Source organism: Populus trichocarpa, chromosome 9 (assembly GCF_000002775.5).
Source record: "Populus trichocarpa isolate Nisqually-1 chromosome 9, P.trichocarpa_v4.1, whole genome shotgun sequence".
Taxonomy (NCBI): domain Eukaryota; kingdom Viridiplantae; phylum Streptophyta; class Magnoliopsida; order Malpighiales; family Salicaceae; genus Populus; species Populus trichocarpa.
The window spans coordinates 4,368,473-4,387,887 of NC_037293.2; the positions used below are offsets into that span (position 1 = coordinate 4,368,473).

The following is a 19,415-nucleotide window of genomic DNA, read 5'->3' on the forward strand; positions in this document are numbered from 1 at the left end:
GATCATTACCAAATAGAAAGTTCACAAGTAAAAATAAATAAATAATAAAATTCCTACAATCTATTTTGATATATATTGTAAGGACTTCTAGAACTATAATTTACCTGAAATTTTACCCAACATATAAAAATACATCTAAATTTTTTTGGTAAAGTTTCAGCTCGATCAAACAGGTTGATTTGGAGTTATATTCAATATAGTAAAATTAAACAATAAAAGTTTTTAGTCAAATCATAAATTAATTTAAAACTTTAATCAAACCAAAAATTATTCTCATGTATATTATATCTGAAATTAGATGAAACAATAAATCTTTTTAATATTTATTTATAACATGTTTAATTTATATTTAACTTATCTATCGTATGGTCCGACTAATTACCCTCACAATTTTTTATAAGACTATTTTTAATTAAAAAAAATATCTTTTCTTCCTAACATTGACCATGGATTTAAGAAGTAACAATTAACATCCTACTATTGGCTAGGACTGGAAGTGATGAAAAAGAATCATGAAAAAGCAAACCGATACCATGGGCCATACTCCAGATATCACAGAAAATGACAAGGACGGGGGGAATTGGAGACTGGCGGCTTCAGTCATTTTGAATTGTTCGCAAGTAGGAGAGAAGATATTATTTTTTAAAATATTATTTTAAAAAATATATTAAAATAATATTTTTTTATTTTTTTAATATTATTATATCAAAACAAAATTAAGAATCTCTGTGAAGTTGAAGACCAGACTTGGTCATATAATACTAAAAGTTATTTTAAAAAAAAAAATAACATTTGAGTCCACCTTTTCCACTTTCTTGTTCGATGATCGGTTAAGAATTTGAGCACATCTCATTTCCGTACTAATGGTGATTGAGTCCATGGAACCACCTTCCTTTCCAAACATTTTACAAGCTCCTACTTTAGGGTCTAGCTCAGATGAAGATACTGCATATAGCAGTGATACGAATGACTTCTCTCATGTTGTTTTCAAGTACATAAATGACATGTTAATGGAAGATGATTTGGGAGATAAAACCTGTATGTTACAGGACTGTCTCGCTCTCCAAGCTGCTGAAAAGTCTCTTTATGATGTCCTCGGAGAAGAGCATCCACCTTCTTCGGATCACCGCCCTCCTTGTTTGGCTCAAATCAATGAGAGCGCAGATGAGAATTACACTCCAACTACAAGTGTTCAATCATCTGTTTTACAGTCGTTTTACTCTCCTGAAAGCGTCTTTGTGGTGCCGTATGTTCATACAGAAACGCATTCTTTTAGGCAGTTCAATGGAGTCACGGGAAGTGCTAACAAGCTCCTTCCATATAGTCATTCTGTGAAATTTTCTTCAATGAGGAAGGCATCGGATCCTCCAGAGCCAGAGGAAGAGGTGGTAGCAGACAGAATCCAGAACAATGGAGAGAACTACTCATCAAATCAGACAAGGGGAAGGAGAAATTATCAATATGACAGTAATGACTACTTAGAAGAAGGGAGGAGCAAGAAGCAACCTTCGGTCTCAGAGTCCACACACTGGGAGCTTCTTGATGATGACTTTCTGCACAGTATCGAGAGTGGAGTACACATATCATGTCCTCTGTATGATAATTCACGAAGTGCAGCGTACAATAAGTTTCTGCATAATGAGCAGTTAACAGCATCTCATATGCGCATGAGAACACTGGCTAATAAAAGAGAGACAGACCAGTGGACTCAGCTAATTCTTTGTGCAGAAGCTGCAGGAAGAGGTGATCAAAAGACAGCAAGTGCGAAATTAAAACAGATTAGGCAACATTCTTCTCCTTTCGGGGATGCAAATCAAAGATTGGCACATTATTTCGCTAATGGCCTCGAGGAACGCCTTGCCGGCACTGGAATGTTACTCTCTGGACCCATTACACAAAATTCGACAACAGCTGCTGACATCCTGAAAGCTTATCAGCTTTATGTTACAATATGTCCTTTCAGGAAGATGACAAATTTGTGTGCAAACCGAACAATTGCGAGGGTAGCAGATAAGGCAACAAGCGTGCACATCATTGATTTTGGCATCAGCTATGGATTTCAATGGCCTTGCTTTATGTACCGTCATTCATTAAGGCCTGGTGGACCTCCCAAGATTCGCATTACGGGAATTGATCTTCCCCAACCAGGTTTTCGGCCTGCAGAAAGGGTTGAAGAGACTGGCCGTCGTTTAAAAAGATTGGCTGACAGAATGAATGTTCCGTTTGAGTACAATGCCATAGCCCAGAAATGGGAAACTATTCAATATGAGGATCTCAAGATCGCTAGAGATCGAGATGAGGTGATTGTTGTCAACTGCATGTACCGATTCAAGAACTTACCTGACGACACAATGGCGTCCAACAGCCCCAGGGATGCTGTTCTTAAATTGATCAAGAGAATCAATCCTGATGTATTCCTCCATGGAGTGCGTAATGGCTCTTACAATGCTCCCTTCTTTGTCAAAAGGTTCCGCGAAGCATTGTTCCATTACTCTGCGTATTTTGATATGCTCGAAGCCAATGCACCTCGAGAAGATCAAGAAAGATTGCTGTTCGAGAGAGAAATGATTGGAAGGGATGTTATAAATGTGGTAGCATGTGAGGGTACACAAAGGATTGAAAGGCCAGAGACATACAAGCAATGGCAGATGAGGAATTTGAGGAATGGATTTAGGCAGATCCCATTACATCAAAGTATCATAAAAAGGATGAAAAGCATTAAACCCGATTATCATAAAGACTTTATCGTTGATGAGGATGGACAATGGGTACTTCTTGGATGGAAGGGAAAGATATTTCATGCTATTTCAGCTTGGAAACCTGTCCAGGAGTAACCCCATAAAGCTATGATGTTTTCGTTTTTTTTTACAAGTAAAATTATGCTTCAACTTCTTATACTTCGGTGTTGAGCAACTATAACAGTCCTCTTTCAATGGTTTTCTGTGCATCTGATATCGTTGTATTACTAAATGATCGGTCAGCCCTTTGAACATGCCTCGTTGTCTTGGATTAGCTAGTACGTTAATAGTTTCATTGTTTTAATTTTGGAATCTGAATTATGAACCAAGAAGACATGAATTCCTTAGTAAATATGCAACAAATTAATGAAACTAATACTATATGCTAAACAAAACATCAACATGGAACTAATTAATATCTTTAAATTAATTTATAAGTTTATGTTAACTATAAGATAATGTTTAATTGAAGAAAATCTAAGCAATGGAATATATAGTTATATAACTTTTTATTATTCCAAGTTCTCTTTCATGAATGATTAATTAATAATACGAGAAATAACTATTATTCCAAGAAAAATAAAATTGAATTTAAAAATATATAGTAGAATGTTTAAAAACAAAAAAAAAAAACTGAACCTATTGAAACTTATTCATGTTTAACTCATCTTCTTACTAATGTATCGATTATATATAGTCCTGGTGTCTAGGCTCTTGCTGCTAGAATTATTTTATCAGTTGTTCTTATGGTAACCAAAAAGCTTTCAAGAGAGCTTTGATTTGCTTTTAATTTTGAATTGTTAATTCTTTGATTAGTATGAATTTGTTGCTACCTTTTTATTGTTTCTTTATAGAATCAATCTTGCGGAATCTTTTGTCAGCTACTGCTGTTGGATTTTCTGACTGCTGCTTTTGTTGCTGGGATTTTTTCTTCAAATTATGCTGGATTTTTTACTTCAATTTCTTTCAATCTGGATTTGTTCATATTAGATTTGTTGTATTAGATTTTTAATGGGTTTTTTTATTGGAACAAAAAAAATGTTTTTGTGTAAACCCCATAGAGAAAAAATACAAGTCTCATGAAAGTAAAGCAAATTTGATCATGCATGCATACTGATATAAGTTACAGTGCCTTGCTGGGTTTGGATGACGAATGAACACGTCTAATGCAAATGTTTAAACTCAATTTCTAATTTAGTAATTGAGTCGGCTAGATTTGTTAAAAAGCCTAATAAAAGAATGTAAATTAAAAAGCCCACAAAAAAACAAAACAGATTACAAGAAATTGTTAAAGCCTTGAAAAACCCAAAAATAAGCCCATAAAATAAAGATTAAGTTTTTTGGTTTTAATAATAAAAAAAAAAAAAACTTTGATTGAACCGAACCCATTTAGTTTGAATTGATTTTCAGTTTAGTCCAAGATATTTTATTAAAAATTTAAATCCAAATCAAATGGAACTGGACCGTATCCCTGCTTGAAATGTATATATGAGTTAAAAACTCAAAATATATATAAAAATTGTTCCATAGCACATGTACGGTGAGCCTACTTAGTACACTTATTTTATTTACCCAAAAAAAAAATACTGCTTTTTTAGGTTAACTACAAAACAATCCCCCACCTTTCAAACCAGCATCAAATCAGTCCATTTACACTAAAGGTTTGGGATTTTCCATGCACCAAACTTTCAAGGATGTAATAATTTAATTAGTTGATCCTTTTGTTGATATGATAAATACTAGATTATTTTCCTTGATGGCTATGGGTGAAACTAAAATTTTCTTCAATGTAAAAAAATGTCAAGGAGAATTCTTTGATATTATCATTAAATCAGATTTATCAGGTTAAATTTAAAAACTTCCGACTATACTTTATGTTTCTTGAAATTATATTTCATTTGTAAATTGCAGCCACTATTTTCTAAACAAAAATCAATTATGGTCTTAAAAGCAAATTTAAAATAAAACCTTGAAATAGTGTCACAATATTTTATATATGGCTAAAGAAAAAAAATATTGATAAATGTGATAAAACTATATCAAAAGCATATTAATTCTTAAAAAAATAATTTTTATGTTAATTAAATATTCATGAGTTTTTTTTTCATATTAGACACATATTAATTAAAACAATTCCCATAAAAACCTAAAATACTATTTATGAAAAATGATAGAATTGAATAATAATTTTTTATAGTGCATTTAAATCTAAATCTAAAAAAAAATATTTTTTTTTAAAAAGCAGGCATGCAAGTCTAGTCCGAATGGCTAGGGTGCCTAAGCTTCTAAAAATCAAAGACTAGGTGTGTGGACCTCCTAGCCCAAGCTTGCACCGGAGATCTGGAATAACCAATGTGGGAATGCTCTTCATGGTAGAAGCAACTTATTTAGAGAGTTAGGGTACGAGTGTTCTCATACCTACTTATTTATCTGTCATTCTGTTATATTCCTTTAAGAAAATAAAGTTGTTTACGTGCACTTAATGATACATGCAGTGGAGCTGGTTATTGTGTCACTTGTTGGGAGAGAGTGAGAAGCTGTTGTTGTGTAGCTGAAACAACTTCTATGAGCAATTTCATTTAATAAGTGTTTTGTGAAAGATTTGAAGGAGTTAGAGTCGATATGGTAGGGAGATTGGTTACTCTCTCTTAACTTTTTGTTTTTAAGTCATTAATCATGAAAAAAAAACTTTTGGTAATGAGGCATGAAATGAAAATGAGCTAGTTTTTGTTCAGGTTCTCATATACAATACCATTGATGATACAGTGAAAACTTCAAATAATATTTGCACTTTCCATGACTGCATCATAGGCTGAATTGTCTAGGCTCGAATGTGGGTGTTGTCTCTAGGCTTGATATTTCTTGCAAAATAAGTTCAGAATACAGAACCTTTCGATGTTTAAGTTAGTAACTTATAAATGCTTAAGTTAGTATTAAGTTAGTATTTTATAGAAGAAAATGAAAATATAATAAAAAAAGCATAGGAAGAGTATTGCAATGTTCTGTGAAGTTCTTAAATGAATTGTTTTTTTTTTTGTATCTTTAATCACAAAATAGTAAGCACTCCAAAGTGCTTACACTTGCAAGTAGATTATCTAACTCCATTAAATTAAAAAAAAAAAAGAGTGTTGCATTTGTTGTCTTGGTTCATTTCATCGATATTTGGGTGACAGATCTTGTTGAAGAAGACAATTGATGGAGATTTGTAAGGCTAAGCATCTGGTAATTCAACTCGTATCTTCCACACACCTCCTTGACAAAGACCTCCCATGTTCCCATGGAGAAAAATTAAAAGAAGAGATAATAATCTGATTATATTCATAATTATAAAGAACCGTGAGCTTTATCTTCATTGAGGTAAATCAACAAGCAGCAAACCTGGAACAGAAAAACAAAAGAACAGCAATGCAATTCCATTGGAATCACGTTCTGCTTTAGAGTAAAAGCAAAACTACAAGTTTCTTCTCGTGCATCAGTAGTCAAGAAATCTGCTTAATATTCAACTTCAAAAAAAATAAAATAAAAGGTTCAAATCATAAAAAAAGAAAAAGAAAAAAAGAAAATATAACTTCTTATTGACAACAATCTTGAACACCAAATCCATGACCCGAAGTATCTAAATGGGTTTAGAAGAATTAAAAAAAATATATGAAAAACATAAAAGAACCCACCAAGAAAAACATTAAAAACAAAAGAGCAGAAAGAAAAAAAGAGGAGGAAAAAACAATAAAAAGGAGGACAAAAAAGGGTATTGAAGGTTTTCTCTAGCCTGTTTGTGAGTGTAGTTGCAGTTATTTTTTGAAGTGTTTTTTACTCGGAAAAGCATCAAGATGATATTTTTTTATTTTTAAAAAATTATTTTTGATATTAGTATATCAAAATGATTTTTAAATACCAAAAACATATTAATTTAAAGTAAAAAATAAAATAAAATAAAATTTAAAATTTTTTAATTTTTTTTTTAAAATACAAAAACAAACAAGTAATTGAATTCCACGTAAGACTTGCATGCCGTCATTGATTATTTTCACTTTGTAATCACTCGTCATCCTAGTCAATCAAGACCTATAAAAAAATCAAGAAAAAAAGAAGAAAAGCAAATAAACCCAGTCAAATAAAGAACGAAACTTTGTCAAAAAATAGTTTACCTAATATTTGTTCAACTAAACCATAATCGTGATGTTGTAAGTAAGCCCATGCCTTGGTCTTTCATGTTCAACAGTTATTTGAATCTTCCTCCCTTGAGATCTGGCAGTCTTTGTCTTCTTACCAGAAAAAGCAATACCCTTTTCTATGTTCTTCAGTTTGCATTGAAGCATTTCAATCTCTTCTTCAATCTTTTCAAATCTCTGCGAAAAGAGAGAGAGAGAGAGAGAGAGAGAGAGAGAGAAATGTTGAGATAATTTTATAAAGACCATAGATTGAAGTGGAAGGACTAAAGTGGAGAGAAGGAGAAATTTGGTTGGCATGTGTTATCATGTGAGTCAAACTCAACTTTCATCGGGTATGTCACGTGATTCACTCCTAACTTTGATCCTAGCTTTTTATTATGATATAGTTGTATTTGTCTCGATGAAATTTTTATAATAACAAGATATTTATACTAATTAAAGTTTTAATGTGTTTCTGATGTTCTATTTTTTTTTATTTTTTTCTTCTTTTTTTAAAAGCCATGTTTTTTCTTTTTCCTTTTCTTTTTCCTATACGAATAGTTTTTGTTTAGTTTGGTCTCTGCCATTTGGGTCTGGGCTCAAATGGCGGGGCTTGCTTTTGAAACGGGACAACTAGCTGATTGGCCTAATTCAAAAAAAAATATTTTTTTTTTTCATTTATGAAATCAGTTTTTATCTTTGTAATATATATATATTGCCACACAAAAAGAAAAAACCATCAAATTAGCATCGATCCATCTCTCAAAACGAAAATAATTGACAGACAGACTGAAGTATCAACCTGTAGGTGGATAGAAGGTCTGCATTGAAAAACAATCATGAAGTACAATGCTCACAATGACAAATTAAATGGATGAGGTCCTGGATTAGTGAAATCAAAATAGTAGAGGGACCAACGAGTTCATTTAACAAAAAATAATCTGATAACGTTGTGTATGATGGTGGCGTGAGGTGTGCTTGTGGGTGACAAGTCAGAAAGTAGAGTGGTGCGAATTCCTCTTGTATGGACGGGGGAGGAATATTCAATCCATTCATTATTCAATATTTTGTATCAGAAAGTAGATTTGTATTTTAAAAATCCTAAAGTTTCAGTGCTTGTAATCTTTAAATTCAATATTTTTTATGGGGCAGGGCCAAAAACTTAGGATTGGAGGAGAGGGAGGGACGAAGAAGAAAACACTTCGATTTTTGAAAGTAAAAGCATATAAAATTGATACAATGTAAAACTTCAAAAAACTTTGAGCAAAGATTGGAGCACTGTGGCTGCTAATAAACATGACGAACTTTCAAAGGTAGAGTCCTGCCTGGAGACGACTTTCAAAGAAGAGAGAACTATACTGTTAGCTGAAAATACAATCTGGAGCCATGAAACCCAACCGCAAAAAGAAAACACATATGCAACTCCCACAGAAGATGACAAAAGGCAAGTATTTAATGACGAAAGGTAGGATTGCACAAGATTTCATGATGAAAAAAGGGATAAAAAAGCAGAGCAGCATCAAAAAAGCCAAATAATAACCACAAAAAAAGGGCAAAAGGCGCAGAGGGATAGGCAACAATGAGGAAATCTAAGGTAAAGAAAGAGAAAGCCATGGAAACAGGGTAGTTGCACTATGAGTGGAATATGCATGGATACCAGAACAATCAGTTGAACTGGGGAAAACATTAATACATAGAGCAGAAGTAAATTCATTGCAGACTAATAAAAACATTATTAAAAGTTAACCCTTTTCCTTTATTTTCAAGATTCTTCCTTGAAATGGGATAACGGCATTAGCAGCTGAGTAAGAGATCCTGTTTTTTTCCTTGCAGAACCTGAAATTAATAGCTACAGCAACACCAGCAGCACCGGGTTCACAAAACTATGGCATAAAACATAAACTCGACTCAATCGACAACATACAGACATAGAAAAATATATCATCCTAATACTTATCCAAATAGAGGCAATGCCATAAAACTTCTACACATATCTTGTGAATCGAAAATTGATATCTTACTTATCTCTGTGGCCAAGGGCGGAGCCAGGAATTTTTTTTATCTTGGGCTACGAACAAATAAACATAAATTATTTTTTAATATCCTGTAAATTTTTTGATTTTATAAAATTTATTAACCTAGTTTTTTAAATTATTTTTTATTTAACTAAAATTTTTTTTAATCCAATACTAATTCGATGCTGAGATTTTTTTTATACTGCAATAGCCATATAAAATATAAATTAAAATAAATTATTAACTCTAAATTCCCATAAACATATCATTTAAGGACTAAATTAAAAAAATTACAAATAACTATTTTAATCCACTGTGCTAATGAATAAAGGTAAACACTTCCCCAGTTGTAAACCCTACAAACATATCATATAAAAACTAAATTAAAAAAATCAATAACAAGAAAAAAAGTCAAAAGAGAAAAAAGAAAAGAAAAGAAAAGAAAAGAAAGTAACACACAGTGTAAAGATGTGGGTAAACAGTGTCCCTTTTAGCTTTATTTATAAAATATAGAGAGGGATAATGCGTTCACATTCTAAGATCCAGTCAAAGCCTTGTTGTCCAAGCATTAATAATTATAAAGCCAACCCTACCTGTAAACCAAAAAACCAACTTTGGACCCATGTTCACATGGTCTCCAAGATAACTCGTCACTGTGGCCCCCAAGTCATATGTTTTGTTTGGAAGAGTCGAAAATGGAAGGAAAGATAGAGGGGGCTGAGAAAATACAAGCGAAAAACTGTCGTAGTAATAGTCTTTGTTTCCCTCCCTCCATTTATCTCCCAAACATAGTGTAACACCCTTATCTTTTTTGACAGTCGAAACTCGAATCTCTGACACACAAATCTAGTGTTGATGTGGCGGCTGCCTCGATCCTTCTTCCCTCCCCTTCCTGGAAACTTCAATATTCAGTATTCTAAGACCTTAAAAATGACTCCGCGGACCAATTTCCTTTAAATAAGTGTGCGTGAACTCCTGCTCAAGAAGAAAATTGCTTTGGTTTCACTCAGGTAAACTCCAATTTTCTACGCCTATTCTTTGCTCGCATATCGATCTTTTGAGTTTTCTGCAGGACTGTTGATTCTTGATTGATTGTTCTGCAGGACTGTTGATTCTTGATTGATTCCTGAGCCATTTAGTTTCTTATCTTGTTTTCTTTTAATTTCCTCATATTGTTCATGGATACCCTTTTACAAGAATACCCAAATTCCATGAACAGATTCATGTTTGACCATGCCTCGGTTTCTTTCTCTTCGAATAGGAATCTTTTTAATGGATATCAACTCAATGATACCATGAGTGATCCAAATCCTTCTTTTAATTCTTTCAATCCTGAACCTCCTAATGACTCAACATCGTCATCTTCCTCTTCAAATTCATGCTCTGAAGGATATGGTCCAAGCAATAATGTTACTCTCAAGTTCATAAGTGATGTGCTTTTGGAAGAGGACTTGGAGGGTAAGACCTGTATGTTGCAGGACTGTTTAGCCCTCCAAGCTGCCGAGAAACCCTTCTATGATGTCCTTGGTCAGGAATACCCCCATTCGTCGAATCAAATTCTTTCTTGTTTCGATAAAAAATTTGAAAGCCCGGATAATGGTTTCACTTGGAGTAGCGGTATTGATAGCAGCAACAGCAATCCTCCTGGTAATAACTTGGTTGAAAAATCCGATTGGATTTTTGATCAAGCTGATTTAGACTTATATCAAGTGCAAACCTCTCCAGTTCTCCCCCTCGAAAGAACCCTTCTAGCACCAGATCTCCACAGTCCGGTGCACCCGCACCCTTTTGAGGTGCTCAGCAAAGGGGGAGGAGAAGCGGACAATTTTCTTTCAGGTAATGATTATTTCATGGTATCTTCAAAGAGCAACTCGTCCAACCCTCCGGACAAGGACGAGGGAGACTACTCAACAAATAGTTCACGGGGAAGAAAAAATCATCAGCGGGAAGACAGTGATGATCTAGAAGAAGAGAGGAGCAAGAAGCATTCTGCACTTTCTCCTGCAGAGTCTGAGCTGTCAGAGTTACTTGATGAGGTGTTGCTTTGTCCAGTTGCACAAAATGAGTCAACTCCATGTTCTCTTCTGGGAAATTCACAAAATGGAGCAGCTGGGAATGAGCAGAGAAAAGGGTCTAATGGTAGAACAACACGAGGAAAGAAACGGGGAAAGAAAGGAGAAGTTGTGGATTTGAGCTCTCTCCTCATCCAATGTGCACAGGCTGTGGCAATTGGTGACCAAAGGACTGCAAGTGAGATACTTCAGCAGATTAGGCAACACTCTTCTTCATTTGGTGATGCAAACCAAAGATTGGCGCATTACTTTGCCAATGCCCTTGATACACGCTTAGCAGGCACCACGACACCCACATTTACACTATTTGTAAACCCCAGAACATCAGCAGCTGAGATCTTAAAAGCTTACCAGGTATATGTCAGAGCGTGCCCGTTCAAAAGGATGTCTAATTTCTTTGCCAACAGGACAATTCTGAAACTAGAAAAGAAAGCAACAAGACTGCACATCATTGATTTTGGTATTCTTTATGGTTTTCAATGGCCTTGCCTAATCCAGCGTCTCTCGGAAAGGCCTGGTGGACCTCCCAAGTTACGTATTACAGGAATTGAGCTTCCTCAACCAGGTTTCCGGCCTGCAGAAAGGGTTGAGGAGACAGGCCGTCGCTTAGAAAGATATTGTGAGAGGTTTAAAGTCCCTTTTGAGTATATTCCCATAGCACAGAAATGGGAAACCATCAGATATGAGGATCTCAAAATTGACAAAGACGAGAAGGTTGTCGTCAACTGTCTATATCGGCTAAGGAACCTCCCGGACGACACAATTGTGGAGAATAGTGCAAGGGATGCTGTTTTGAAATTGATCAACAAGATCAAACCGGACATGTTTATCCATGGGGTTGTAAATGGTAATTTCAATGCGCCATTCTTTGTCACTCGGTTTCGAGAGGCGCTCTACCACTTTTCATCATTGTTTGATATGTTCGAGGCTACTGTGTCTCGCGAAGATGAACACAGAATGATGTTTGAAAAAGAGCAATACGGAAGAGATATTACCAATGTGATAGCATGTGAGGGTAAAGCAAGAGTTGAAAGGCCAGAGACATACAAGCAGTGGCAGTCTAGGAATCTAAGAGCCGGGTTCAGGCAACTTTCATTGGATCAAGAGCTTTTCAAGGATGTGAGATCTGTGGTGAAATCAGAGTACGATAAAGATTTTGTTGTTGATGCAGATGGCCAGTGGGTGCTACAGGGATGGAAGGGGAGAATAATCTATGCTCTATCAGTCTGGAAACCAGTCCAGGAGTAATGCTTAAAAATACTTGAGAATTACTGGTTTTTTAGATCCTACTAGAAGTTGTTCTACATTGTTATATATGTCAAATTTTACGTCAGATATTTTTAGTATTGATGTAATTTATATCCTAATTCCTAGCAGTGATTTTGTTCATAGGTTTACCCTCACGTATTGAACATTCGTATTCTAGCCAAACAAAAATACATTCAAATTGCAGTCCATTGTATATGTGAATAAAGCAGGAGTGCAAGTCAAAGATACAAGTCTTAATAATTTTCAGTCGGCCATGAGATTCAACGCAACAAGTTGTAGTGAAGACGGCTAGATTCTAGTGGCAACCTTGTCAATCAAACACCAAATTGCCAAGCCCGAAACATAGTAATTGGGGTGGACCTCGGTGAGAGAGATAACAGTTAACTGAACCACCATTGTAGATGAGAGATACATTAGCTGCTAATTTCCTGAAAGCATACCATGCCCATTCAAGAGAATGGCAGGCGTCAACAGGGATTGGAGCCTTTACAAAGGGTTGGAGGCGACCACTTCACTTTGGAATTAGATACATAGAAATTAAAGCAGAAAAAATATTTAACCTTCTGCAATTTTTTCCTTTAGTGGTTCCGCAGTATTTGTTCATGCTGTGCAGAAAATGGTACATGAATGACGGTGGTTCTTGAGATCCAGTTGCATCTGAAATTCCATTTCATTACACATGCAAATGTTCCAAGGAAGCTCCCTCTAATCCCCCACTGTACATCGTTCTATATCGACATGATTCGTAACACTGCAGCAGGGAAAACCTTGTGGCATTTAAGCCCCAAAAATTGTCCGATATCATCCAAACAAAATTACTCCAGTACCGAATAGGCACCCGGACTGACTCCCAACAGAGACCAAAGCAGAAGAATTTCGAAGGAGCAATTGCATAACTACTGGTGATGTTTGGAATGAACACTTACGGTCTATCTGGGAAATTTGAACATGCCTATTTGGTCTCCTTCCAGAACAATTGCTTTAACTAGTTTCCTTCAAGTGAAATTCATTATTAAAGCTAAAGGTGCAGAAGCACAATTTAAAGGACCAGGAATTGGTATTGTACTTGACAAACTAGTTTAATGGAGGAGATTGGCACACTAAAACTTTGTGATTTTCAAACAATTTGAAAGTATACGAGTTACATGCAACTGCATTTGCAAGAAAAGACCACCAATCAACCAGAAGGCTGGACAGAGACAAATAATCCATGCCTTCATGTTTTACTAATTGAGAGAGCGAGGAGGCAACTCTTTAACCAACGAATCAGAAGGCTCAATAAGAAAATCTGGCCATTAATGATATGAATCATGACAACAAGTTTGCACAATCTCTTAATTCATTTTGTATAAGTCAATACTCGCTAAAAGAGAAAGCTGAAGGGCTAGAAAAGAAGTACACCCAGTTACAGAAGCAAATGCTCAACCTGACATTAATGAGACAAGAAATTTCATTTTTACCAAGGGAATGACCAACTAATGCTCACCCTCTTTTATTTTGATTGTGTTGACTTTTTGGTCTAAGAACATTCCAGTCCAGCTTGCCACGCTTTGGCTGCTTGAAGGAGCCTTTACTGCTATTCGGTGATGATTGGTGACCATCTTGAACCATTTTCGGTGATTTATTTTGATGTTGTATTTCAGATGCTAATTCATATTGTTTTCTTTTATGATCTCCATTTGCCTCAGAACTTGGTTTGGCAGTGTTTGAGCACTCTACTCCTTCTGGTGATGATTCATTTTCACTGAAAATATAGAGAGAAGGAAATGCAAATTAGAGGAGAAAAAATTATATACAATGTGTAGAATTGAGGAAGTCAATTTATTTTGTAAATAATTAAATCGCCCATGATCTGTTTCCGTTTGTTTATTTAATCATCTGACCACTCTGTTTACTCACTCCTTAAACTACCGCTAGTTGCTGTTGTAACTCCCCTTTAATCAGAGAGTCAAAGGAAACTAGTAAGTGGATGCAAAGAACAAGCTAAACAATCCCAATTCAGATGGCATCACATCTACCATCTGAAATAACTATGAGAAGTCTTGTGGTGCCATCTTGCTATGACACCACATTTTTAATCAATTGCATAACAGCATCACAAAGAAAAACTTTAGAATTGATATTCCAAGTTATGAATTGACCACTCCAATGGCATCACATGTCCAGCTTGTATCAACTGACAGTTGCTCATCCTGGTTACGAAACATTTTCTTTTCTTTTCCATCCAGTTATAAGATTCACAACAGCAACTATTTTTCTCTACTTAGTAGAATTTACAAACAGTCACTGAAGGACAACTATCAGGATAGAATAAACGAGATTTGAGAAATCAAATTACCCACCTAAAAGATGTTCTTCCACTCTGATAGCTGGAAGTAGAGGCACGTGCATCAGATGCTTCATTTGCTGCTGCTTCTTTTAGTTTCTACCAAGATAATGGTTTTGACATGAGGAGAGCAGTGAGCACATGCCAGAAGAGAAGCTTGGGAAGTGACTATTCATTGAATAAAAATTTTCAGGTCACTTGACCTTCATACTCACATCAACAGAGGGATTGAAACTTTGAAATGACATTCGGCCTAAAACTGCTCCTGGGTGAGGATCCCCTTCCATTACTACCACACTGCAAATGTTTAAAACATCAATCTAAGTGATGTACTCCAAGCATAAATCAGTGATGATATCAAGAGTCACTGGCTAAGCATCTGAGCTGCTCAATTAAGAGCCTAGGGATCTCAATTTGCAACACAATGGCCTTTAAACTTGGACAGCAAGTATCACCAAATTATAGCAGATTCAGCAATAACATGAAGGACCTTGGTTGAATTACAAGGACATCTCAAATGCTAGTTCAAAACACCGGTTGCATATATTAAGCAAATAGAGGTGCTCAAGTCTCAAGTTCTCAGCCTCAATCAATCTACTACGGTCCTCCATTGTCACAGGTACAAAATCCATGCAGCATGGAACCCAAGTATGCAAAAGACCCAACTTCAATCCAGTGCCTTATTTTATACCAATGGCAAGCACTATTCAGCAACCAAAAAACCAGAAATTTTTCTAAGAAAATCTTTTTTTAAGAAATTTCAGATAAAATGCTCTGTATTCATTCCTTCACTTGTTCACTCCAGAAGGTTCCATGGATAAAATAAGCATTAAATAACAAGATGAACAAAAGTCGAAAATCATATGTTTATGCTTAAGCATGCAAATATCCAGTAAAAGCACAAACCAAAACAAACTCATAACCTATAAAATCAACATAAAAAATAACACGTGTAGACATAACATATAGGTTTAAGCATATCAGCTCAAAATTACCACTTCTTAATGGTACCAGGGGAAAAGAAATTCCCATCAGGTTTGACTTCTTCTTCTTGTTTCTTAGTTTTCTCCTCTCTCTGAACTGCTCTTTGCATGAACTATTATTCCAACAAAAGAGAACCCATAATGTAACAAGCTTAGTACTGACTAATTCATATTTCACAAAACAATTAAACCAAATTCTGATAAAAACAAAGTAAACCCAGATTAGTTTAAGCTAAACCCAACTCAAATCCCAAGTTTTTACTTCAAAAAAGAAAAAGCAGCAGAAAATAAACCACTAATGGAAGAAACAACAGAAAGTGTTTACTACCTTCAAGTTCTTCAAAGTGCTGGAGAGCTCCCGCTTCGCCATATTTTCCCAGTTGAGTTCTCTTTCAAGACAGCACAAAATAACAATAAGCTTACAAGCTTCCTCTCCTTCTCCGTCTTCCTCTCCCTCTCGCTGAGCCTGTGTAAAGGCAAAGAAAGCAAAGGCAAAACTTTTTCTTGAGTCGTAGAAGACGATCTGATAATTTTTAGGGCATCAAATCACGCTCTACCCTTCTCGTCCTGGTACTGGTCTTGGTTTGGCCCAGCCCAATAAATTTATATGGGCTAACCCAAAAGGAAAGACTCCGATTTTATTAGGATTTTTTTTAAAGCGAAAAAAGAAACTCTCCTCCTTTCTAAACTTACAAAAGCCAGAGACTGCAAAGCATCGTCTCTTCTTCTTCTTCTTTCACCGACTGGTTTCTCTTTCGCAGCTCACCCAGTTTTCATCGTTGCCTAGCATTAAAGGTTTTGATCCAAGATTCCCCTTTTCATTTATTGTTGTTCATAATTAGATGTAATTAATTAATTAAGGTCTTGAACTACATAATGAAGATGGTGAATAATTATTCTATTCTATCGTTTCACAATCAACGAAACTCGAGTCTTTTAAATCCAAATTTTATTTCAATTAAAAGAAACTATGTTTATTGTGGTTTTTATGTTACTCAAGTAGCTCCACGTGTTCATCCTGTCCTAAATTTTCATCTTCACGGTAGGCAGCTATATGAGAGAGATTTAGCCTCTCCTTGGGAGTGCAGTCCATACAGGTAGTTCAAAATTTAATTTTTTTTATATTTTCAAATCATATTCGATATTAAAAATGAATTAAGCTTTATTAATCACGATCGTATATAAGTAGAGATACAAATTCATCAGTACTGCACAAATTGGTGGTAATTAAGCTAACTAGGCAGTCACAGTTGTCTCCATGGAAACCTTTCTTGTAAAGCTTCTGGCTTCTGACTTATCATTTGCTTTCCACAGGTCCGACAATGCTTCCTTCATGTTATGAATGCTCTCTAGCGCATAATCAGCTCCATTTGTTCTGTTGGCTGTGCCCACCTATAACCATGTAGTATTTCTGATTCGTCAGAATAAATATAGATTTATAAAATTCTCAGATCGCAAAAAGGGAACAGCATGATAAGAACCACTCAAGAACTTGATTTACCAGCACGGTGTGGAGGCCCATTAGCTTCCCGGTCATTATATTACGAACGCTGTCATCGAAGAATACCTCCAGAAAGGAAAAGAGTATCAGTAGTGTTGTTATATGTGCATATGGCATGGAAGATGATCGATAAGGAATATTTTAGAATTGTTAAAGAAACAATATCATTATATTCCAGATACAGTCTTAAACCAATCTGTAAAAATCATACCAGACATGATCTGAATTTCTGAGTTCTTTTGAAATGGTACTTACTGTTTTTTGAGGATTGATGTTGGCCAGCTTAAAGGCCTGCTCAAATGCGTCTTCAAAAGGCTTGCAGACAACTGGAGATTTTGGAAGTGCTGAAACAGGATTAGACTGACAAGGATGTTCAATGATGTCGAGAATTTGGCTTTTGGATGCATAGCTGGGACTCCAAGCTCCAGTTCCATCACAAGCATTGATGTCTTCGTAATTGAAGGGATTGAGGGTCTCAAAGCATATAACCCCTTCAAAGCAATCCTCCAACCCAAGCCTGCTGAGAACTTTAGCCACATGTGCTTGATCGGCATTTGAGAATATCTATTACATAAAACCCAGAAAAAAAAAATCATCAGAACTAAGAAAGCTTGATTTGTAGTTGATTATCAACTTGTATTTAATTAGAAGGTAGCTTAAGGAACTTACAACTTTACGAATTGGCAAGCTAAGCAAAAGATTTCTTAGAACATGGTCAGGCCTTAGCCTCTCGTATGGCAATCTCCCATGAACAAATCTGTAAACATGAAAATGCAAGTAAGATCGTTTATATAGCAATAATCCATTTTATGTTAAAAAAAAAACTAAAGCTATATGTGGGGATATTTAACTCGGTACCTGTGGTAGTCATCATTGTCAAAATCATAACCAATGGCCTAGAAAGAGGAAAGAAATCGCAAGACATCAGTAAATCGGTTGGATTTTGGTAAAAGGTTTGTCAAGATGATTTCGTTTTTTTTTTTCAAGGACGACATACCTTGAGACCTGCCATGGATGTGCCATAACTCTTGTACAAAACACCATTCATTTGAGAGGCTTCAGTTTCTTCTATACCAAGCTTCTGAATCATGTATTCTGGACAAGGACATGCAGAGGTGATTTATTATATATGCTCTAATTAATCAAGGAAGGAGTTATCAATAAGAAGAAATATTTGACGAGTCGTCAAGGTATAGGCATTATATATACCTTGAATATTCTTGGTAACTTCCTCCAACAGACCAGAACTTCGAGGATAAAGCGTATCATCAACATCTACAAACAAGACACGTTTCATGTGATGATTTTATTAATACATGGGCTATGGATTATGAACTGTCAGAGACTGTCTGCTTGAATGGGGTTGCTTACCGAAGAGAAGACAGTCATATTTTGGTTTCAAACCTTGCTGACACTGATCTTCGTACGCCATTTTGATAAGATAAAAAAGAGCTCTGAAAAAAAACATGGTAGGAAATAATTACTTAATCTGACAAACATCGTGTCATCGATTCTGAATTGAGTTATTAGAATTGTGGAGCTAATTGACTCCATTAATGCATCAAGCACACGGAGCACATTCAAATCTGATCTGGTGACGATTATATAAATAAAAAAAATTATCAGACTTGAAGATTTTATCCTTATAGCTTTGAAAATGTCCATGGCATGCACCAATTCAAAGCCTCATTCCACCTTAATCTAAACACCAACCTTGCGTATATATGCAATTAATGTTGCAAAATAAATTTAGGAATAAGTACCTGAAAGAGAGAAAAGGGGAGCTAGTGTGTCTGTGTGTGTTCGTGTGCGTGTGTGAGAGAGAGAGAGGAGAGCTGAGATTGAATGGTGAAATCAATGAAGGAGTTGGGACAGAAAAGAGAGCAGAGATGATGGGGAAGAAAGCCGAAGGCTTTAGCATGTATTTATAATGGTGCGAGGAAGAGAACAGAGACTCCATCTCTGTTTCTTACCAGGTCCAACGTCCAGAAACCAGAACATGACCAGCTTCTGTAAATTGAAAAAACACAGCAGCTTCTTTTTGACTCCATAATGAACGAAGAAAACTTTCTCATATAGAAAGGTCTCGAGCATCATTATTCCTTCTTCCAAATTAATACGCATTGTATATGGAAGGTCCTTTTCGTTAACATTTCATGCATGCTTTTGAGGATATTAGCTGTTTATATCCATCGATGATCAATAGAAGAGGTTACGAAACAAGACTACTATTGTTTCACTTGGTTTTGTGATTTTATTAAAATATAATTTAATTAAAAAGTAACTGGAGTCCAAATAATACATGTTTTAACTCATGTACTATAATAAATTTCTTCACTGGATGAAAGAATTTGATAGGA

General features: G+C 35.4%; 4 protein-coding genes across 4 annotated transcripts; 2 read left to right on the top strand and 2 right to left on the bottom strand.

Annotated features, from left to right (window-relative positions):
- Positions 1 to 798: 798 nt before the first annotated feature.
- On the top strand, positions 799 to 2,992 carry LOC7481530 (scarecrow-like protein 30). Its single transcript, XM_002314133.3, has one exon. It carries the CDS (start codon positions 864 to 866, stop codon positions 2,832 to 2,834), a length of 1,971 nt encoding a protein of 656 aa, XP_002314169.2. The 5' UTR covers positions 799 to 863; the 3' UTR covers positions 2,835 to 2,992.
- Positions 2,993 to 9,458: 6,466 nt separating this feature from the next.
- LOC7481529 (scarecrow-like protein 14) lies at positions 9,459 to 12,433 on the top strand. The gene is made up of 2 exons (XM_002314132.4): positions 9,459 to 9,914; positions 10,008 to 12,433. Exon 2 carries the CDS (start codon positions 10,083 to 10,085, stop codon positions 12,222 to 12,224), a length of 2,142 nt encoding a protein of 713 aa, XP_002314168.1. The 5' UTR covers positions 9,459 to 9,914; positions 10,008 to 10,082; the 3' UTR covers positions 12,225 to 12,433.
- A 1,081-nt stretch (positions 12,434 to 13,514) lies between these two features.
- Positions 13,515 to 16,095, bottom strand: LOC7481528 (uncharacterized). Its single transcript, XM_002313392.4, has 5 exons — positions 15,883 to 16,095; positions 15,567 to 15,667; positions 14,787 to 14,868; positions 14,588 to 14,670; positions 13,515 to 13,989 (listed from the first exon to the last, which is right to left on the bottom strand). Exons 1-5 carry the CDS (start codon positions 15,922 to 15,924, stop codon positions 13,728 to 13,730), a joined length of 570 nt encoding a protein of 189 aa, XP_002313428.1. The 5' UTR covers positions 15,925 to 16,095; the 3' UTR covers positions 13,515 to 13,727.
- A 603-nt stretch (positions 16,096 to 16,698) lies between these two features.
- On the bottom strand, positions 16,699 to 19,191 carry LOC7481527 (uncharacterized protein C24B11.05). The gene is made up of 9 exons (XM_024607980.2): positions 18,819 to 19,191; positions 18,427 to 18,509; positions 18,265 to 18,330; positions 18,053 to 18,150; positions 17,914 to 17,951; positions 17,725 to 17,812; positions 17,311 to 17,619; positions 17,056 to 17,121; positions 16,699 to 16,946 (listed from the first exon to the last, which is right to left on the bottom strand). The coding sequence occupies exons 1-9, from the start codon at positions 19,013 to 19,015 to the stop codon at positions 16,791 to 16,793; spliced, it is 1,101 nt and encodes a 366-aa protein (XP_024463748.1). The 5' UTR covers positions 19,016 to 19,191; the 3' UTR covers positions 16,699 to 16,790.
- Between the last annotated feature and the right edge of the window lie 224 nt (positions 19,192 to 19,415).

Coding starts and splice junctions, on each gene's coding strand:
- LOC7481527 (XM_024607980.2), bottom strand. CDS start 19,015: ATGGAGTCTCTGTTCTCTTCCTCGCACCATTATAAATACATGCTAAAG. Junction 18,151..18,264: donor AGTTACCAAGAATATTCAAG/GTATATATAATG, acceptor GTCCTTGTCCAG/AATACATGATTCAGAAGCTT. Junction 16,947..17,055: donor TGGGCCTCCACACCGTGCTG/GTAAATCAAGTT, acceptor ACATGGTTATAG/GTGGGCACAGCCAACAGAAC.
- LOC7481528 (XM_002313392.4), bottom strand. CDS start 15,924: ATGGCGAAGCGGGAGCTCTCCAGCACTTTGAAGAACTTGAAG. Junction 15,668..15,882: donor GCACTTTGAAGAACTTGAAG/GTAGTAAACACT, acceptor TTGGAATAATAG/TTCATGCAAAGAGCAGTTCA. Junction 14,671..14,786: donor GTTTCAATCCCTCTGTTGAT/GTGAGTATGAAG, acceptor TTATCTTGGTAG/AAACTAAAAGAAGCAGCAGC.
- LOC7481530 (XM_002314133.3), top strand. CDS start 864: ATGGTGATTGAGTCCATGGAACCACCTTCCTTTCCAAACATTTTACAA.
- LOC7481529 (XM_002314132.4), top strand. CDS start 10,083: ATGGATACCCTTTTACAAGAATACCCAAATTCCATGAACAGATTCATG.